We start from the raw sequence: 19655 nt of genomic DNA, 5'->3' as shown, positions 1-19655 counted from the left end.
ATCTTGGGACAAAGATTGTGAAATCCACCCACAAATTAAAAGGATCTTTTGAAATGTTTGTGGTTCTTTCTCAGTTAGATCTTAAGTTTCTCCCTAGTCCTTGTACTCTACCAAGTAATTTAGGAGTCCCCAAGGAACAAAACAGAGAAAGGAGGCCGTTTAAAATGATGCCATCTAAAAGCAGTCACTGCTCATCCCTTCCTTCCTGTCTCCTTGGGAGTTTTACTTTTGCCGGGGATTCTTTTTTTGTTCTACATGATTTCTCAGACTCTAGTTGCACTATGAGCCTGCCACGTTCTTCCACACAACATTACACCAGGAGATGTTCTTTCTTTTTCCTCCAGGGCTGACGCCTGAGGACTGAGAGCTGTGAAAGGCAAATGAGTGTGGACGGCTGCACGATAAGAAAAACGTTGGTGGAGGAAGTACTGGTAAATTATCATTTCCTTTAAAGCTTCTTCAATTTTAAAGTTTGTCCAAAAGTCTTTCTCAATGAACTGCCTTTCTCAATTTCAGGAAGAAAGAAGTGGGAGGTGAAAAAAGAAATCTTAGAAGATGGCTCCTTCGATGACTCTGAAGACTCTTTCAGACTCGACTGACAGACAAGACTGCACCATGGGGTAGCACTTCCCAATGGGAAGAATCAATTCAGGATAACTTCCTTTAAAAATGCTTTAATAATTTGTTTCAGCATCACTTTTAGATAATGTTTCGATATCACTTCTTTGAACAGTGTAAGAAGAAAGATGTTTTTCAGAAGAAAAAGAAAAGAAAACTGAGACAGCCAGGAGTGGAACTGTGGCCCTGGTCAGACCTGTGACCCATTTCACCACTGGCCTTCCTACACAGGAGGTCAATATCAACTTATTCTTGACTAAACATAGTTTAAGTCAGAAAAGGAATTGATATGTTGGAACCTAATCCCCAATGTATAATATTTGGAAGTGAGGCCTTTGGGAGACGATTAAGCAATGAGGGTAGAGTCCTCGTGAATGGGATTAGGCCTTATAAAAGAGACCCCAGAGAGCTCTGTTGCCCCTTACTCCATGTGAGGACACAGGGACAAGACTGCTGTCTATGAGCCAGGAAGCCTGACTTCAATCTATACATGCCTTGATCTTGGACTTCCCAGCCTCCAGAACTGTGAGAAATAAATATTTGTCATTTAACTCACCCAGTCTATGGTATTTTTGTTATAGCAGCCCAAACAGACTAAGGCTGGGATAGAGACACAAATGAGGCCCACAAGACTGAGCCACTTCTGGAAAGAAGGACCCCTTCACTTTGTGATCAGTTTGCATCATACACATTTGCCTAAAATGTCTGTATTTAAAACAATAATCAGCTTTCAACTTTAGAACATACGGTAAGGTGGTAAAGGTGTCTCTAGACTAATTTATAAAATGAGATTGGAGAGTTGATATACCTCTGAGGAATGGTAGATAAGGCGTACTGCTGGCTTAGCCAGCTGAAAGCCCACTGCTTTTTATGGTCTGTATGACTAGGTACAGAGAAAAAAGCACTAATCATATCCATAGCTGTGTAACAAGTGCAAAGGCATGTGAGAATTTTCTCCATTAATGAAACAACATCTGGAATAGCAAATGCAGTCGGAATAATCGCTTGACTAAGTTTACAATAACTCACTGTCATTCTCTTTAATCCCTTTGTCTGCTACAGTTGAATAAGCAAGTTGAATAGAGATATGGTGGGACTTTCCACTCCTGTACCTTTCAAGTCTTTAATGTTGGCATTTATCTTTGTAATCTCTCCAGGAATACCAATACTGCTTTTTGTTTACTATTTCCATAGTTAGAGGAATTTCTAGCAGCTTCCTCTTGGTCTTTTATGCCATAGTAGCCTTCACTCCATCACTCATAGAAACAATACAGAGATTCTGTTTGGAATTGCAGAAATAACCACAGGGTGGGTTCAGGGACCCACTGTGCCCACAGTGAAATAGACCAGAGGTAAAACTTCATTGATTGTCTGACTTTTATGAGTCCCTACTTTGCCTAGGGAGCAGCAGTGATGTTTTGTATCTCTAGGAATTAATGCCAGTTCAGGGCCATTGTCTAGTAATCTCTGAAAAGTCTGTCTATTTCCTTTTCCCTAATGCACAGTCACTTTGGTAAATGGACACTGGTCCCTTTAGGGAAGGCTAGGAGGAAGAATAGTGGTATAAATTTTTGGCAATGTGCGAGTGGTCTTTCTCAAGGGAAACTGGACTTCTTTTCATTCAAAACTGGCTTGAGCCTGGGAGACTTTTCTGCTCATACAGATCAAGTCAAAGATCAAGGTGCCCTCAGGGTTGGTTTCTGGTGAAGCTTCTCTTTCTAGCTTGTAGATGGCCACCTTCTCACTATGTCCTCACATGGTCTTTCCTCTGTGCACATGAGGAAAGAAAGATTTCTGGTGTGTCTTTCTCTTTTTATAAGGACACCAGTGCAATTGGATGAGGACCCCACCCTAGCACTTCATTTAACCTTACTTACTTCCCTAAAGGTCTTACTTCCAAATACAGTCACCTTGGGGATTAGAACTTGAACATATGAATTTTGAGGGGGCACAATTGAGTTCATAACAACATCCATCTAATCTTTGGCAATTAAATGCCAACATTTGGCTCCTGTTACCCTGTGATCCAATCCTTTTCATTGTGTTTAGGGATTCCAGTTCAGTGGTAGCAGGTCCCACTGTAATTTCTGGCCTACGAGGAAGTCACCAGAGAGCAACTCAAGGATGCCGGGGTTCCCCTCATGAATTTATTTCTTACAACCCCGCTGAAAGTTAGTTCCTCTGGAGAGAAAGATAATCTACTCTAGAATTTCAGTCTGTTTAAGCCTTTAGATACTTCACTGTATGGAACACCAAGGAAGTACTGATATTTCAATTTCATTTTGTTGGGTCATTCTAACTTTGGGTCCATATATTAATCATTTATTAATTGTATATTTTAATTAATAAAAAATTAGAGCTGTTCCAAGGCCCTTGAGTTAAAATATTGAATCAGGTATCTCTGCCTGGGAAGACCATATCAATGAATTGGTCTGATGCAACCTTATATTCCTTCCACATTGACCCCATACCCTTAAGATCCATTCCCACTCAAATTTCCCAGGTTTCTGTCAATATAAATTCATAAAATCATGCACTATTTCTATGTGTATCACAAATCTTCATGGGTCACACCTTCTCCTTGACCCTTTGGGGTCTCAAGAAAGTGGAGAAGTGGTAATGATACATCCTGAGGAGCATCAGCAGAGTCTAGCAAGACAACTACCTCAGAGAGGTCATTACAAATTCTTCAGGCAAGGGTCACTAACCTTCTCAGGCTGGGGTAGACGGGCTGCTTCTCCCAGGTTGCACTAGGAATTATAATCTGGAAATGTAGAATAATTCCCTACACGTGTTTGAGAGAGGTGAATCTCCCATGTTCTAAGTTTATTTTATTCTAGAAAAAAACCCTTAAATATTCCTAATTTTTAGCAAAACCTCCGACTAAAATACAGACCCATATATCACTAAATTTTTATGTAGTTTACTCCTATCTTTTTTATATCTCATCCCTCCCCAACCCCCAAGATAGGAATTTATATTTTACCTGAGTCAGTTCATTTTTTAACAATTAATTTAGAAATTGCAGTTGTCAGTATGAATCTCATCAAGAGCAACTGTGTCCAGTTGCATTTTGTTGTCAAATATTGCCATTTTGGTTGGAATATATTCCTTATATTAAAAAAATTTGCTTTAATATCATGTTTCTGGTGCAACTATGATAGAAAGAGCATGGGATCTAAGAGTGGGATGACTTATGATCTTGTCTTGATTCTTGTAGTAGCTGTAAGTATGGGCAATAAAACAATAGAACAAAGTTACCATGATTCTATAAGGAAGTCTTATTCCTAGACTCTGAGTTCCTTGAGAGCAAAGACTATGTCTTTCTGCATTTGCATTCTGTGCCAGAGACAGCAGTGTTCTCTAAATATTTCGTCTGCTCCCCTATATTTCTTAGAAGCCTGGTAGTTAGATAGAGTCACATGACTACTTCCAGTCAATTGTCTGCAAAGGAAGTGAGGAGACTGGCAGAAAGTGCTGATGGTTTCCGACAGTCTCCTGAGCTCAGGCCATTTAATTCTGCTTCCCAAAAAGTCATTTTCTGTCACCTAGAGATGAGCATCAGGGCACACTGCACGGACAGAGAAACGGGTGCAGACAGCATGCGGAGGTCTTGGAATCAAATTCTCCAGTTGTAATCATTTCACAATATATGTAAGTCAAACACACCTTAAACTTATACAGTGCTGTATGTCAATTATATCTCAATAAAACTGGAAAACAATTAAAACAATATATCATTAATTCACCCCCAAAAAAAAAATATCCAGAATGTTGTCTTAGCTTTCCACGCCAGGAATTTGTGCAAGAATTAGTGCCCTGGGAGAAGGCTTTGCTTGCTTATGAGGTTTTTTTTTTAATCTTTAGAAATAGAAAAAAGGGAGAGAAATGTACCGCTACAATGAACATTTCCCCAACAGGCCTGTAGTAAATAAACCTGGGCCCTGCAGGCAAAATTTTTTCGATCATACATGGGTAGGCCCGGGTTTTGCGACAGGGTGTTTCCGTAGTGTAGTGGTTATCACGTTCGCCTCACACGCGAAAGGTCCCCGGTTCGAAACCGGGCGGAAACAGGCCTTGTTTTTTTTCCCCCTGAAAAACATTTGCTTTCAGAGATTTCAACTTGATTTGTACCTACAAATAACAAAACTCACAAATCGTCGCACTTGCTCTTTAAAAGCAGGAGTTATCCTGAGAGACCCTCGCTGCTGCATCACTTCGCTGTTCACAAGGAAACAGCTCTTCCTCTTCTTTCTCCCCTCTGCCAGGTTCCCGCAGGACCTGTGAGGGTCCCCGGAAAAGCAGCAGGGGATAGAGATGAGCCGGCGCCGCGGGAATGGTTGCGCTCTTTGGAATCTGGATTTCTACACAAGACACGGCTTCACCTTGAAACCGGGCGGCAATGGCTACCCGGTGTCCGGTAAGGACATCAGCCGCCACCCCCAATTTATTTCTTGCCAGATAAGTATTTCCAACCCAAATCTACTGATCCCCCTCAATCGTGGGAAGATACGTTGCAGTGGCCTGCGTGGATAATGCGAAGCCCCGGGTCTCTGACGCGCGCCATTTCCCGGAGGCTCTCAGGCCGAGCTCCGCCTGGAACATGGTGCCGGGACACCGGTGGCGGCAGGTTTCGATCTGAGCCTCTGCGCTCTGGGAGACCTGGCCCCCGGACCGCGTGGGTCCCGACCTGCCCCGCGGGCCCGCGCGTCCCAGCTCCGGGCGCTCGCTCGTTCCTTCCGGGGCCGCCGCAGGCCCGGCGTCTGCCAGCGGCCGGGCGCGGTTCTCTGTTTACCCGCACGGCTCTCCCGGGTGGAGGAGCGGGGCGGGCCAGCAGTGCGGTGGGTGAGAATCGGCAGGAGGCCTAAACCGGGCTCTTGAAATAAACTTTGGCGGTTCTTTCTCCCGGACATTTCCAGCTATCGGTGTCCAGCTCAGCCGGAGGGGTGCCCGGCAGGCCAAGACCGTCCTGGGTGGGAGGAGGGGCGCGAGCTCGCTCTAGGTCTCCGGGAGCCCTTGTCCTGTCTAACTTTCAACACTGGGAGTTGCGTGCTAGGATGACCAACTTTTTAGCGAGCCAACCCGGCACGGAGCCATACCAGGCCAAACTAGCAAACAATCATATAACATAAAATGAATAATTACACACATACGTATTATTACTTTAACATAAAAATATGAAAAACAGGTGTTTATTTGAAATTATATTATTCTGTTTGCTATTCTGTTACATAAATGCTATTCTTTGATCCAAACAATAGGACTATTTAAAAGTGGCAATTAGTAATTAATAGTGGGACTAATTAAACAACTAATATAGGTCAGAAAAATATAGTAACATTTTTATAGTGTTTCTTTCTGTTTTCTGACAGAGAAACTTTTAAACTTTTTATTGGATATTTAAGTTTTCTAGATTATATTATTGTATATTCGGAAGATACATGCATGTAACATTTTTAAACAGGATGATAAATACAATAGGACAAATTAAACAAATTACCTATATTTAATAAAAAGTAACAATGACTTTTTTCTGCCAGATGATACAGTACTCTTTTTACTCGTCGTTTCCTTTTCCAGTGATATTTCTGTCAACTGCCTGCAGCTTTTAGAACATTTTTCTTTTCTTTAATGTAGTAGTACAACCAAATACAGTTAAAGTTCACTTTGACGTGCAGCTTTGCTGTTCTTGGTGTCAGTTCAGTGTGATGACATCAAATTAAATATCCTCTCAACAAAAGTGTTTGAGCATGAAATCCTCAGGATTTTACTTAAAAGCAACAGTAAGTTCTTAGATTGGTAGAATGACTCTCTAACTCTCCAGAAGTGTCCATCTACTTTACATCTTGTTTGGGTAAACCTGCTGTTTGTCAATCAGATCCTTTGCATCTATAAATTCATCATATCATGTTCATATCAAAAATGCACGTCATTTAAAAATATTCTATATTCCATAGCATATTGTATACTATTGTAGTTAAACCTCTTTTTCTGGGAAAAATGGTTTTAAAGCACAGAGGTAATTTAAACTTGTAAAATAAAAGTTGGATTCCAAATAAGTTACAGCTTTAGTAAAGAAATGAGAGAGTCCTATTTAACTTGATTGTTCTTTTCTGGTGATGTTTTTAAAAATATCAGTGGTGCCTGGTAGACTATTTGAAAATAGTCTTATTTCCAAAAATCGAGCCATTTTTTTCAGTGTACGATTCTTTTTGGCAATCTACACATAACTTGGAACAATTCTGGTGTAGTCAGTTCGTCCTTTCCTAGTCTCCTAATGGCCTCTTCAGGGATCACCAGTTTTGGAAAAGGAGCATATTAATTTCTATTTTACTGTAATTCTTTTCTAGTTCTCTACTTCTCTACTTTCTAATTCTCATCCTCAATGTATTTCTAAATTAGGGGAGGGCATTCTTCTTGTCCCATACTTTGAAAATATGATTTTATAGCAGGCCAACATTTTAAGATCTTTCCTATGGCCAATAGCAATGATAGCTATCCTGTAAGCACATGTTTAAAGAGGCCGTAGCCTTCTATTTCTATACAGTCAAAAAATCTCATTGTTTCTGTATATTTTGAGGAAACTGAAAAGTGACTCAAATCTTGAATTATGAAAGCTTCAATCATGGGTGAGTAAACCACACCCCTTTTTAGCATCGTTGTGTGCAAGATGTGCAGGACATTTAGCAGGTAGAATTTTTCATTTTCTTTGGTAAGAAATTTGTTATCTGAATTTACCAAAGTTTATATTTGTGCTGTCAGCTGAATATGCAGATAGATGAACAAAGTCTTGTTTTTATTTGGGCAAAAGATCATGAGATTAAAAGTGATGTAGGCCATTCTGACTAGTAAATCAGATAACTGATGACCTTTAACAGGGCTTGAAGGATGAGGAAAAATTTTTCTTGAGGAAAAAATTACTGAGGCCAGAAGGAGAAACACTTTAGCAAAGGTATACATCTTTGAATGTCTTGGCCTTATCTAGAAACTGTTTGGTAGGCTAAATATATTTACCAGCTATGATGGTTAATCTTATGTGTCACCTTGGATGGGCCATGGTGCCCAGATATTTGGTCAAACAGTATTCTAGTTGTTTCTGTGAGAGTGTTTTTGGGTGAGATTTGCATTTAAATTGGCGGATTGCCCTCCATAATGTGGGTGGGCCTCATACAATCAGTTGAAGGCTTGAATAGGAAAAAGGCTGATCTCCACTGAACAAGAAGGAATTCTGGCAGCGCACTGCCTTCACACTTCATCTGCAACATTAGTTCTTCCTAGTTCACCAGCATGCTGCCTTTGGACTCAAATAGCAAATTTTTCCTGAGGCACCAGTCTGCCAGCCTCTGCCATCAGAATTTGGACTCACCAAGCTGTTATAACTGCATAAGCCAGTTTGTTAAAATAAATCTCTTTCTGTATATAAACATCCTATTGGTTCTGTTTCTCTTGAGAAGGCTGACTAATGCACCAGTTATTATTTTAAAGTATTTAACTCTTCAAGAGTTAGTAAATAGCATCTACTACAGTTTCAACAACAACGTTCTAGTCCAAGTGGTCTTTTAAAAAGCAGCCTTGATCCCCTTGTACATGCAAATAAGGGGTGTCCTTGGCAGCACATCACAGTTACCAATTAAGGGCACCCATCACTGAGCAACAGCATGTCTGGTATTGAGTGGTGGCAGCAACCTCTGTCACTGCGTCTGGGAGTTGGAAGTGGTTGTCCTTGCCCTGGTGGCCTTTGTAGAAAGCAGCATGGGAAAGGGTCCATAGAATATTCATATTCTTTTTTATTTATTGCAGTAACATTGGATTATAACATTATATAGCTTTCAGATGTACATTGTAATATATTTTGAATTCTGTGTAGATTACATCATGTTCACCACCCAAAAACTAATTATATTCCATCACCACACATGTGAGCCTAATCACCCCTTTTTCCCTATTCATATTCTTAAAGAGATCTAAGATCCAGAAAATCTAAGACATAAAGGAGGAAAAGACCAAGGGATTATTGCTGTTAGTAACTCTAATCTTTGCTCTAGAAACCTCATGTTTGCTTTCACAGGATATATACAAACAAATATAAATAAATATAGGATAATATGAACAGAATATATTTATAATATAAATATTAACATAATTTTGTATTAGAATATATATAATTTATATAAATATCCTTATTGAAGTCCAGTAATACAAATAATATAAATAATAAATGTAATATAATTAATATAAGTTTAAAAAATTATCAGAGTTTCTGGGAAGATGGAGTAAATGTCCTTATCCTTAGCCTTTCACTAAGTGCAACTAAAACCCCTGGACATTATATATAAAACAAACATAAAAGAATCTGAAAGGTGGAGTAAAGAAGGCAGACTGTCAGGGACCTTGGGACCAGAGGAATGACATGGTGGCAAGTTCCCTAGGTTTTTTTTTTGCCTCATATATCCTAGACTTGGAGCTAAATAAGCTAGAAAACTGAAACGCCAATGGAGGCACACAAAAATTCCCTAGGAAGAGCCACTGTGTACCAAAAGACCACCAAAGGGACAGCCTAGCAAGTCAGAAAAATTTTAGACAATAACTCCTCTCCTCCAGCCAAACACCACAGAAAAACTGTAGCATCCCCCCACCGCCACCCCAGGCTAGCAGAGTCCAAGTGGGGAGCCAAGACTTCCACCCTCAGGAGGCTGTAACAACCAGGAGACCCAACACCCTTGTCTGGGAGGTGTCAGAGAAGGCCAAGTAGGAAGCCAGGACTTGTACCCCCATCCAGAATTGCCTCTCCCTCTGCTTTGCTGCTGGGTGGTGTTAGAGGAGGCCCTAGTGAAGAAGCAGGACTTTTGTCATGGCCTAGTGGTAACTGGGTCCTGCCTCCACCCATCTCTGTGTCAATGGAGACCACATAGAGAGCCGGAGTTCTCACCATCTTCCAGCAGCAATAAGGAGCTCCTCACCTCTTGTGTCCTGGAGGCTGAGTGGGGGATCCTGGACTTCTAACTCTACCTGGCAATTATGAGGAGATGCCTCCACTTCCCCTGGTGTTAGAGAAGGCCAGTTAAAACAGAGTTTAAATAAGAGCCAGAGTCTCATAAGACACAGGTTTCAAATGAAAATCACTTGTCAAATCGAAACTAGGAAAATCTCAAACCGAATAAAAAACAAATTCAACAGAGCCCAAGAGCAAGATGAAAGAGATGGTAGGATTATCTGACAAAGATTTTGAAGTAGCCATCACACAAATGCTTCAGTGAACAACTCTGAACGTGCTCAAAACAAAGGAAAAATAGACAGCCAAAGCAAAGAAACAGAATCAGAAAAAAAAAGAAAGAAAAGAAAATGCAAAAGAGAACAAAATGAAAATTTTAGAATTGAAAAATTCAGTAACCAAAATAAAATCTCAGAGCATGGACTCAACATCAGAATGGAGGGGAGAGAGGAAAGAATCAGTGAACAGGATGACAGAACAATAGAAATTACCCTTATGGCAGCCATAGCAAAGTAACACCTTCATACATTGCTGGTGGGAATGTAGCACAGCCACTCTGGAAAAGTTTGGCGTTTTCTTAAAAAAACTAAGCAGGAAGTCACCATGCAACCAGCAATTGGTCTCCTTGGCATTTATCTCTGATAAATGAAGTCTCATGTTCACATGAATAACTGTGTAGAGGAGGAAAAATAATTTCCCTCTACCCTTCTAGGTTCTTAGCTGAGACTCTTCTGTAATGAAGAGACGATTAAGAAAAGACATTAGCAAGAGAAGAATAATAAAAGATTAGCAAGATAAAAACAAAGAGAATTTTAATAACACGTATACCTCCTGTATACATGACAGATACCCAGGAAAACCGAGTAATACCCATGTATACAGGAGTTATACAAACAAAAGTTTAATAATACATATACCTCCTACATACATGGGAGTTACTGTGTTTTCCTGGGTATCTCCTACATATCTCTCTGGATTTTCTGTTTCTACTTCAGGTCTCAAAAACAAATTTATACAGTATCGTTGTTTCAATTGCTGTTAGCCTTTTATGGTGTTTTTTCCTCCTGTTTGTCTGTTTGGTATTGCCAAATGATCTCTATTCCTTAAAGATAGCACCTGGCTACTCCCTGTGCAAAACTTTCATAATAATCTAAATCTAAAATGCAGAAATTTTCACAACTGGGTCATATTCGATTCCACCTTTACTCTTTGATATCCTCTTTTGAATTCCTTACCTCATTCTTCTGCACTAGAATGGGGTTGGGGGAACCTGGGTTGCTCTGTCTTCATTCACAATCAACCTATTAGTCCTCTTTCCCTCTTTCTTTCAAAGTCACTACACTTTGTAGTGTTAAGGGAACCAGATCTAGTTACTGATGGCACATTTCATGTCTAGGTGCCAGGATTGCGTATCAAGTAAATGGGACATGAGTATTCATTTGCTATTCTGAATGATCATTTTTAGATTCAGATGTCTTGGACCTTTTGGGCCAAACGCTTTTACCTAATTTTTTGTGAGCTTTGGATGAATGAGAGGAAGCAGCACGGCACTTTCAATTTCTGTTAAAGACGACAAGTTTTCCCCACCCCTGGGGCTTCAGAGAATTGAGTTCACAGGAGAGAATCCTAACGGGAATAGTAAATTTATATAAATTATAACAGACTTGTTCATTTTTCTTATTTTTTTCATGTTCTTTGGAAGTTAATGCTTAAATCTGTAGGAATTTGATCTAAGCCATCTGAAATTGTAAAGACACACTGGAAACCCTGTATAAAACCAATGTGAATTCATGTTATACTTTCTATTTTGAGATTGAAAGAAGAAATTGGCTATTCATTGTTGCATTTTCAAAAACTGGTTAAATGTCAAGTAACTTCAGAAGCAACAAAGAGGAGAAAAGTAGAAAAGAAATGGGAGGGTTGTAGGGTCCAACGGGAGAAAGAGCAAGCAGAGGGTGACAAGCAGAACGTGACTCAGGAATTAGCTGCTCTACGGGCCCCTGCCAGCACTGACACCTGCCTGCTGTAGGATCAGGCCGAGGCTGGAAGGAGCGCACCTCCGAGAGGCATGGTTTCCCACCTCCTTCTTCTCAGTGGTCCCACCTGGGTCTCAGCTCCTCTGCTCCTCTCCGATCCCGGCGTTTCTCCCGGTCCAGATAATGGCCCTGATTCCGGACTCGCCCTGGTGTTGACTTCCCTTCTCATTGATTTGGGGAAGTCTTGGTTCTTTTGGGATGCAGATGGGTCAGAGGGTCTCGAGAGGCGCTGGCCCCAGAGTCCTTTTGTCTCCGCAGACCCCAGCCCCGCACTCGGGTGCCACCACGTGTCCGATGACCGGCACTGCAGCTCCAGATCCGTAACTTTGCCGCGCGCGGAGGCTCGGGACGCGCAGCTGCAAACGCAGAGCCACGGTGACCGCGGAACCACCTCGAGCTCAGGCGGCGAGACGGTGCAAGTTCCTGGGTCCCCAGGACCCCGGGAAGAGCTGAGCAGCCCGGAGTGGTCTCCAGGAGCAGAGAATCCGCGTGCTGCGAGCGGAAGCCGAGTCTTCCGAGCCTTGCACTGTGGCAGCACCGTTTTCAGTTCCTTGATCCGCCCGCCGCCATCTCAAGCTTGGAGCAGCCTCGCGTTAGCCCCGGGCCCTTCTCGGAGTATTTGGAAAAAAATCCCGCTAGGGGACATTTATGAGTCTTCTTCCATGAGTTTGAGAAAGACTAAGTTTTCACAGGAAGAAACACGGTTCATCCATGGCAGCAGCTGGGATTTATCTTTTCCTTTTCTTTATAGAAAAAATATTTCTTGACTCTTTGCTAAGCCGAACACCAGCCAAATTTACTTGGTATAATTTTAAAAGCGGTAAGTAAAGCGGCCTTATTCATGTGGCGGCCGGTTAGCTCAGTTGGTTAGAGCGTGGTGCTAATAACGCCAAGGTCGCGGGTTCGATCCCCGTACGGGCCAGGGCTAACGATTTTGTTTCCTCTTTTCGAACACATCGCCTGTGGATACTGCTGTCTTGTATCCGGTTACAGATAGTCATTAAATCACAGAGCAGAGAGATTTGACTTGTAATTTTCTTTCTTTAAAAGAACGCACGAGAGTTAGGATGGAGAGCTTAAAAGAATAAATGAGGTAAGGTGGGTACATTTAGGGAAGGGGAAGTAAAATTAAAGACTGTCTTGCATCAGTCTGGAAAAAGCTTTAGGCAATGCTGTTTTCCTGTAATTTAAGCTTTTGAAAGAGAAATCAGTACTCTTGGTCATGGTAAATGGCTCAATTGGTCAGGGCGTTGCTTTTATAAAGTGTTAAGGTCGCAGATTCGATCCACTTACGGTGTACGCAAGGTGGTATTTAGTTTTTCTTTTTCTCGATGTGGGAATGTCTGAGGCCTGTGGTGTTGCCTCCCGCCAAACTTCAGACCAGCAACCGCGAATGCTCCACGGTAAAATGGAGCAATGGTCGGCCTTTGGGTTATATTTGACCGTTACCGTGGCACTGCCACTTACAAGTCATTTACAACTCGTCTAAATGTTTTTGAACTTGTATCATAAAAGTGTCGGATTTGAGATTTGAATGATGCAGGGGGGGTGCACGGTGGGATATAGGAGGGCAAGAGACCCTGGGGCCGCTCTCAGTCTAAGCGCCTCGCTCGCCCTGTCCTGTTCTTTTCTTGAAGTCCGGCCACTGGGTCTCCGTGTCCTAGCTCGAGCCTCCTAAACCTGTTTCTCTCCTCGCCCCTTGCGCTGTCCCTCAGGCTCCCAACATGGTTTTACTCTTTCTCTTGTTTGAAAGTACTGTTTTAGGTTACTATGAAAATGACATTAACGATATTGATTAAATAATTACGTCAGCGATGTCTCAAGCACAGTGCCAGGGACATAGTGGATGCTCACTAAATCCAAGAAGGTGGTACCCTCCTCTGTTTTGGTCAGTTCTGCATCCTTCACGTCAAGAACAGTGACTGGCTGAAAGTCAGCACCTAAATTTTTTTTTAATTAATAAAGGGAACCTGCTACTTCATTTTGTATTAAATAATATGCTTACGGATTTGAAGTACAAGAAGGACTCGACAGCCCGTTGCTGAAGATGAAGGGGGCCACCAGCCAGCGAATGCTGACATCCATTAGAAACTGAGAGTGACTCTGGCTGACAGCCTGCAAGGAAATGGAGACCTCAGTCCCACAACTGCATGGAACTGAATCTTGTGACAACCTGAATGAGTTTGGAAGCGAGTTCTCTCCTAGGGCCTCTAGTGAGGAGCCTGGCCCTGCCACACCTTCATGTCAGCCTGATGAGACTCGTTTCTTTGTTTGTGTTTGTTTTTTCTTGGGTAAGGTAATACATTCACATGGTCAGTAACCAAATGGGAATACAGTGAAGTTTCCCTCTCGCTCACATCCCCCATCTGTCCAGTTTTCAGCACTACCTCCTTTTCTGCCAGTTCTCAGCACCGTCTCCCACATATAACTGCTATTCTTAGTTTTATATATATTCTCCCTGATTTTCTTTATGCATATAGATGAAAATACGAATATAAATTTTTTTCTTTCTAGTTACGTAAAATGTTACATTGTACACACTATTTTGTATCCTGTGTTTTTCGTTTTTTTTTTTTTTGATGTATCTTGGAGATATCTAGTTTATCAGCACTTACAGAGTTTTCAAACAGCGTGTTTAATGTTATATTTATTATCTATACAGAAACAGAGTTTATTTTCAATTGAGTTGGTCCAGCTAGTGAGAAGTTGAAACTGAACTTTTAAATCCATCCCACCACTGAAGACAGAAAATATACAAGTAGGACCAGAGAGAGGGCAGGAAGATGGCAGCTTTAATTTTCTGTTATAGTGCGAATAAAACTTTTTTTTGTAAAACCGTATGACATTTCAAATAGTCCTAAAGTAGGGGCTCCAAAGTACATTGTTGATCAAAGGAAATTTGTATAGATTTGTTCAAAGATAATTTTCAGAAAAAGGTAGAACCATCACTCTCATGCAGATATTAAACTGAGCACATTGTTAGACAATAAGATATTTACAAAGGTTTCAGTTTACAAAAGTGAAATCTACTAAATTATTATGAGTAGGATCATAACATGGATCACTTAAGAGGAAAGAGAGCTTCTTTGTAGATCCAGAAAATAGAACACTGAAACAACATCAACAATTTTTCAAACAAAACCCACAGTCATCCCTCTGCAATTCATTCAGTCGTATGTAGTTAATTCTTGATCTGCTAGATCTTGGGTTAACAGCTGTAAGGGTAAATGAAAATGATTTTCTCTATTTATACAGGGAAAACTGCTCCCCCCCACCTCCCCCATTTTCCGTAGTGTTTCCTTGGATACATAGTGAATCTGAGTCCTTACATGAACTTTAGAACAGAGGTAAATATTTCTAGGGGTTAAGCCTAGTCTTCAGTTTCTACAAAACTGAAGTATTTCTAAGGTCATAGACCAAATAATCTCTAGATATGTAAATATTTACCTCCTGAATTAGCTCAGGGGTCTCTCATGAGAAGTACGGGAGGCTGTCATGAGGTACAGCCCTTTGCTTCTAGAGGAGATAAGAGAATGTTCTTTCTTCAGCTTTGCTGTAAAAAGTGACATTTTGTCATAATTTTGTCATCACTTTTATGCTACCTTATATACATGTAAATCTGTTAGTACTTACTTAATAAAGTGTGTTCTCTCTCTCTTCTATTGGTAAGGAGGAATCTTTTTGATGGAAGAATTGATGGGAGAACTTAAAGCCATGCCATCAAGAGCCTGTTCCCCAGAGAACCTGGCATGGTAGTCTTTGTCTATGAAGCCCTGAGACAGTCTTCTTTGTTGAAGATGATGCACTCTGGCCCATAGCTGATTGCAAGTGCTTTCAGGGAAGCAGCAAAAGTAAAGCAAAATAAGTGTATATAGATGACAAAAGATTTAAAATAGCTGTGATTAATTTATTATAATTTTCAAAAGCGAAATATCTGATGCAAGTTCATACCAGGAATAATGCCATTAACAGGGAATTTTGGCTGTTTCTGTGGCATGCAAAACAAGATAACAAAGCCAATCCAAAATAAGTTTAGACAAAATAGCTATAGACATAATGATCAACTATATTTTCAAAGGAGACTGGTGGGGACCTGGAAATGGCCACCCCAAGATATGTCTCTTTGGCATCAGGATTATTTGAGGCTGATTGCTTTTGATAAACTGGGACAGGGAAGGAGGCTCTGAGGAGTGGAACTTGCTTGCTCTTTGTTAGGAGACATTTACATTGTAAAGGAAATCTCTATCTGTAAAGGTACCTCCCTCTCTGTAGCAGGAAGAAGAAAGGGGATGACCTTCTCTCTAGAAACTCTTAATCAATGCCAAAGGCAAGGACTTAAATCTGCATTTTGTTTACTTTACTTGTGTTTACATGATCGACTCCCCCTCCCAACGTTGGCATTTCTTTAAGGATTAAGCATCTTTCCTCAGGCTAGGAACTGATTGCTGCACTCACCTGTGACCACCCAGCTTGAGACAATAGAATTGCCTCCTGCTCTGCCCTCCAAGATAGCAGACCACTCCCTGCTGTGTCCATCAAGCATGTGCTGACAGGGCAATCTTGTGACTATTGTGGGAGGGACATTTCAATCACATGTGAAACACCCTGTTTGGGGGTATATAACCACTCTGTGCACCCCACTTCTTCGGTGCTCTTTCTTCCTTCAGGAAGTTTAGACAAAATAGCTATAGACATAATGACCATGTCTCCTCATAAAGCTTTGTTTAATTTTCTCTTGCTATTCTGTCTCATGTGAATTTAATTCATTCTCCGGCCAGACGAACCCACATTAGGTAGAGGAAAAGTCTTCCTCCCCTACACAGTGAACACTGCATCTAATTAATAAAAGTGGAGGAGCATAATTTTTACAGAGAAAAAATATCTTAAGACATAACATATAATAATCCTGAGACATAACATGCCTCAATTATGCAAACCATATAGTAAGAATACATCAAGAATATACTAATATGGAGCAGAAAGTTTCGGTAAGTCTGGAGTAGGTCCTACACATTTATATATTAATGAGACCCTGTAGGCAAGTGATGTAAATCCCTAGTTGAAATTCAGTGGCCCAGAAAACTCTAGCTTCAAATTAGTGAAGTAGAGTTGCAACCAAGTTAACATTTTAAAAAATAACTGAAATTATGACTGATACACGCTACTGCTGTCTAATATCAGGTAAAACATCCCCAGGAGTCATAAATAGGAAAATATTATGTGATGCGGGGTCGGTGAGCCGAGGAGTCGAAAGAAAGATTTCTTGGACTCTCAAGATCTGGCAGTAGTGCTCTTTTATTTAGAAAATAGTGTGGAATAGCATGCGGACAGCGCCCATGGGCAGTCAGAGCTGCTGCTGCTGCGTGGGGACAGGGCCCACGGGCAGGAGGAGCCACTGCTGCTGCCGTGGGCATGGGGATAGGACCCATGGGCAGGCAGAGCTGGTGCGTGGGGACAGGGCTCACGGGCAGTAAGAGCTGCTGCTGCTGCTGCTGCTGCGAGTTGAGGGTTAGGGCTAATTTTATAAGGCATGGGTATGTGAGTCATTTCTTTACAAGACAAAGGAAAGAACATGAAAAAAAGTTAAAATGGTATCAGTGCAGGTGGGGTCTGGTCATTGGGTGATCCCATGACTTTTAGACAAGAATCAAATTGGATTAAGTAACGGTCAGATGCCACCACCCTAAACCAGTTACATGAGATTGCCAGACAGCAACCAACTTAAGTTCTTGCCTTCCCCATTAAGAGTTTCTAGGGACAAGGTCATCTCTCTTCTTCCTGGTACAGAGAGGGAGCCACCTTTTACAGATAGAGATTTACCTTACAATTGTAAATGTGTCCCAACAAGGGCAAGTTCCATTCCCCAGAGCCTCCTTCCCTGTCCCAGTTTATCGAAAGCAATCAGCCCCAAACAATCCTGATGCCAAAGAGACACATCCTGGGGTGGCCAATTTCAGGTCCCTACAAGGTCATCCCCCCTTCCTTCACAAATGCAAATGTCTCTCAAAAGGGCAAGCAAATTGCCATCCTCGGAGCCTGCTTCTCATCTACAGTTTTCCTCATCATTATGGACAGTAAGAAGAATGATAAATTTTTAGGGATTTCCCATTTGGTATGCAATTTCTGAAATATTTACATTAATAACATTGTATCCATGCAAGCAGATTTGACCTAGGGAAGACTAAGCTCTTCTGCTTTCCCTCCTCCTCCCTCTGCTTCCCTTTGCTTCTTTTTCTTCTTCCCCTTCTTTCCCTCCTTCTCTACCTTCTCCTTCTCCTTCTCCTCAGTTGTCTTCTGGTATCACTTCTGATTTGACAACTTTTCCTATGCAGCCCATCAACAGTAACATATCAAATAACCCTAATTCTTGCCAGCATCTCTCTTTTTGCAAGGTGAAAGAACAAATATTTATGATTTCCAGGGGCCTTCTGGGAAGTCTGAAGGACAGTTTTAGGTGCAAAATATATCTTGAAAGTTTTATTTTCCATTTAGGATTTGATTTGGGGTAGCCAAAAATTAAAAGTTGTCAGGACATTTGAATACTTAAGGTAGGACTTGGATCGTGATTTCTTGAGAAAACACTTGGCTACTTGTTTCAAAGTGACAATAAAATATTTTAAAACAAACATAGAAAGTAACATGATTGTAATGAACTTTAGCTCATTCCTGGTTGAGAAGCCTTTCCTTCAATAATTAGAGATGACAAGAGATTTTCACGTATTGAGGCACATGGGGTAACTCTTTGGGTTCAAAATTGATTCGGCTTGAACTAAAAAAGCCTGACTTATGGCCTATGAAACATACATTGTACATCTGCTTTAACCATTAGAGTAAAGAATGCACTCTCTTAAGATAAGAATGCATACTTCGCCTCCTACTCCAGACGGGTAAGGCTGTGATTAGTCCCTTTCTGGACATCAAGATCATGTTGACCTGCTATTGCAACTGAATACCTCTTTGAAACTTTGATGAAAATGTATCCTGAGTGTGTTTAATGTATGTTCTTTGTTCTAAAAATATATAAGACTGTACTGAAAACCATGCTTCTCTGGAACACTTTCTTAGGCTTTCCTGGGTTATAATCCTCACTCTGGCTCAAGTAAACTCACCTTATTTCTCTCATCTATAGAATGGTTACTGGTGAAATAAAACCCTGTCATACTGTAGGTATGTTTATAATGAAACAAGCATTCCAAGTTTGTATTTCTAGATATTAAAATCTTCAAGACATAGTCTAACCAACTGTTTATAATGTTTCTCAACAGCAGCATTCCAATTGAAAGAGCCATTTAAATACTAGTCTTCTGACAAGTGACTGCACTCCCACGTGAAATGATCGGCCCACTGGAGAATTAAAACAAGGAACAGCAGGCTCTTCAGATGTAATCCTGTGTTTCAGAAATGTTCTGCCAGTTCTGGAATGTAAATAAATAGATAAAGAAATAAGTACATCATTAAAAAATCATATTTCAGAATCTGATTTATAAATCCGTCTTTTTAAAAACCAAGGCAACTGCTAGTAAATGATCAGATAATCTTATTTTCAAATGTTTTTCCTTTTGCTTGAAGCCTTTTTGTTTGTTTGTTTTGGTCTATCTGTCTTGCTTTTTTGAATGTGTTTTAATCATTAACTTTCTGAGATTTCATGTGACTCCTCTATAAAAAACTTCACTGAATCTATGGTCTTGCAAAACTTTAAATGATGTTGGCACCATGTTCTGTCTCATCTTCTGTCATTCCTCCTTCCTTCCTTCCTTCCTCCTTCTTTCCTAAATATAACAGAAATAAAGGAGACAGTGTTCAACTTCCTTGTCCTTCAGCCATGCTGCGAGGGTAGCCCGGGGATGTATTAATAATGGAGGAAGCCTCCCTTCAATGTGTAGGCTGAGTTTGGAGCAACTGACAGGTGTTAGGCAGTCAGAGTTTGGCTCTGGATTTGTGTGGTCCACTTAATATTTCAGACAAGGGTTGTTTGGGGTGTCGATGAAAATAATCCACAACCAATCTAT

General features: G+C 40.9%; 1 protein-coding gene and 2 non-coding genes across 9 annotated transcripts; all 3 read left to right on the top strand.

The window, feature by feature from the left end:
- Positions 1-4526: 4526 nt before the first annotated feature.
- LOC103563930 (uncharacterized) lies at positions 4527-19451 on the top strand. Of its 7 annotated transcripts, XM_070585285.1 has the most exons (4): positions 5047-5463; positions 11905-12466; positions 15317-15497; positions 18912-19451. In XM_070585285.1, exons 1-2 carry the CDS (start codon positions 5154-5156, stop codon positions 12411-12413), a joined length of 819 nt encoding a protein of 272 aa, XP_070441386.1. In that variant the 5' UTR covers positions 5047-5153; the 3' UTR covers positions 12414-12466; positions 15317-15497; positions 18912-19451. The 7 variants fall into 7 exon arrangements, 4 of the variants coding, with proteins under 4 accessions (XP_008537625.1, XP_070441386.1, XP_070441387.1 ...); XM_008539403.2 differs by lacking the exons at positions 5047-5463; positions 15317-15497 and adding an exon at positions 4617-5038; XM_070585286.1 differs by lacking the exon at positions 15317-15497 and having other exon boundaries at positions 18915-19451.
- TRNAV-CAC (transfer RNA valine (anticodon CAC)) lies at positions 4619-4691 on the top strand. The gene has a single exon. It is a non-coding gene; the product is annotated as a tRNA-Val (tRNA).
- TRNAI-AAU (transfer RNA isoleucine (anticodon AAU)) lies at positions 12495-12568 on the top strand. The gene has a single exon. It is a non-coding gene; the product is annotated as a tRNA-Ile (tRNA).
- Positions 19452-19655: the final 204 nt, after the last annotated feature.

Source organism: Equus przewalskii, chromosome 19, assembly GCF_037783145.1.
Source record: "Equus przewalskii isolate Varuska chromosome 19, EquPr2, whole genome shotgun sequence".
NCBI lineage: Eukaryota > Metazoa > Chordata > Mammalia > Perissodactyla > Equidae > Equus > Equus przewalskii.
This window is presented reverse-complemented; position numbering and strand designations above follow the sequence as displayed.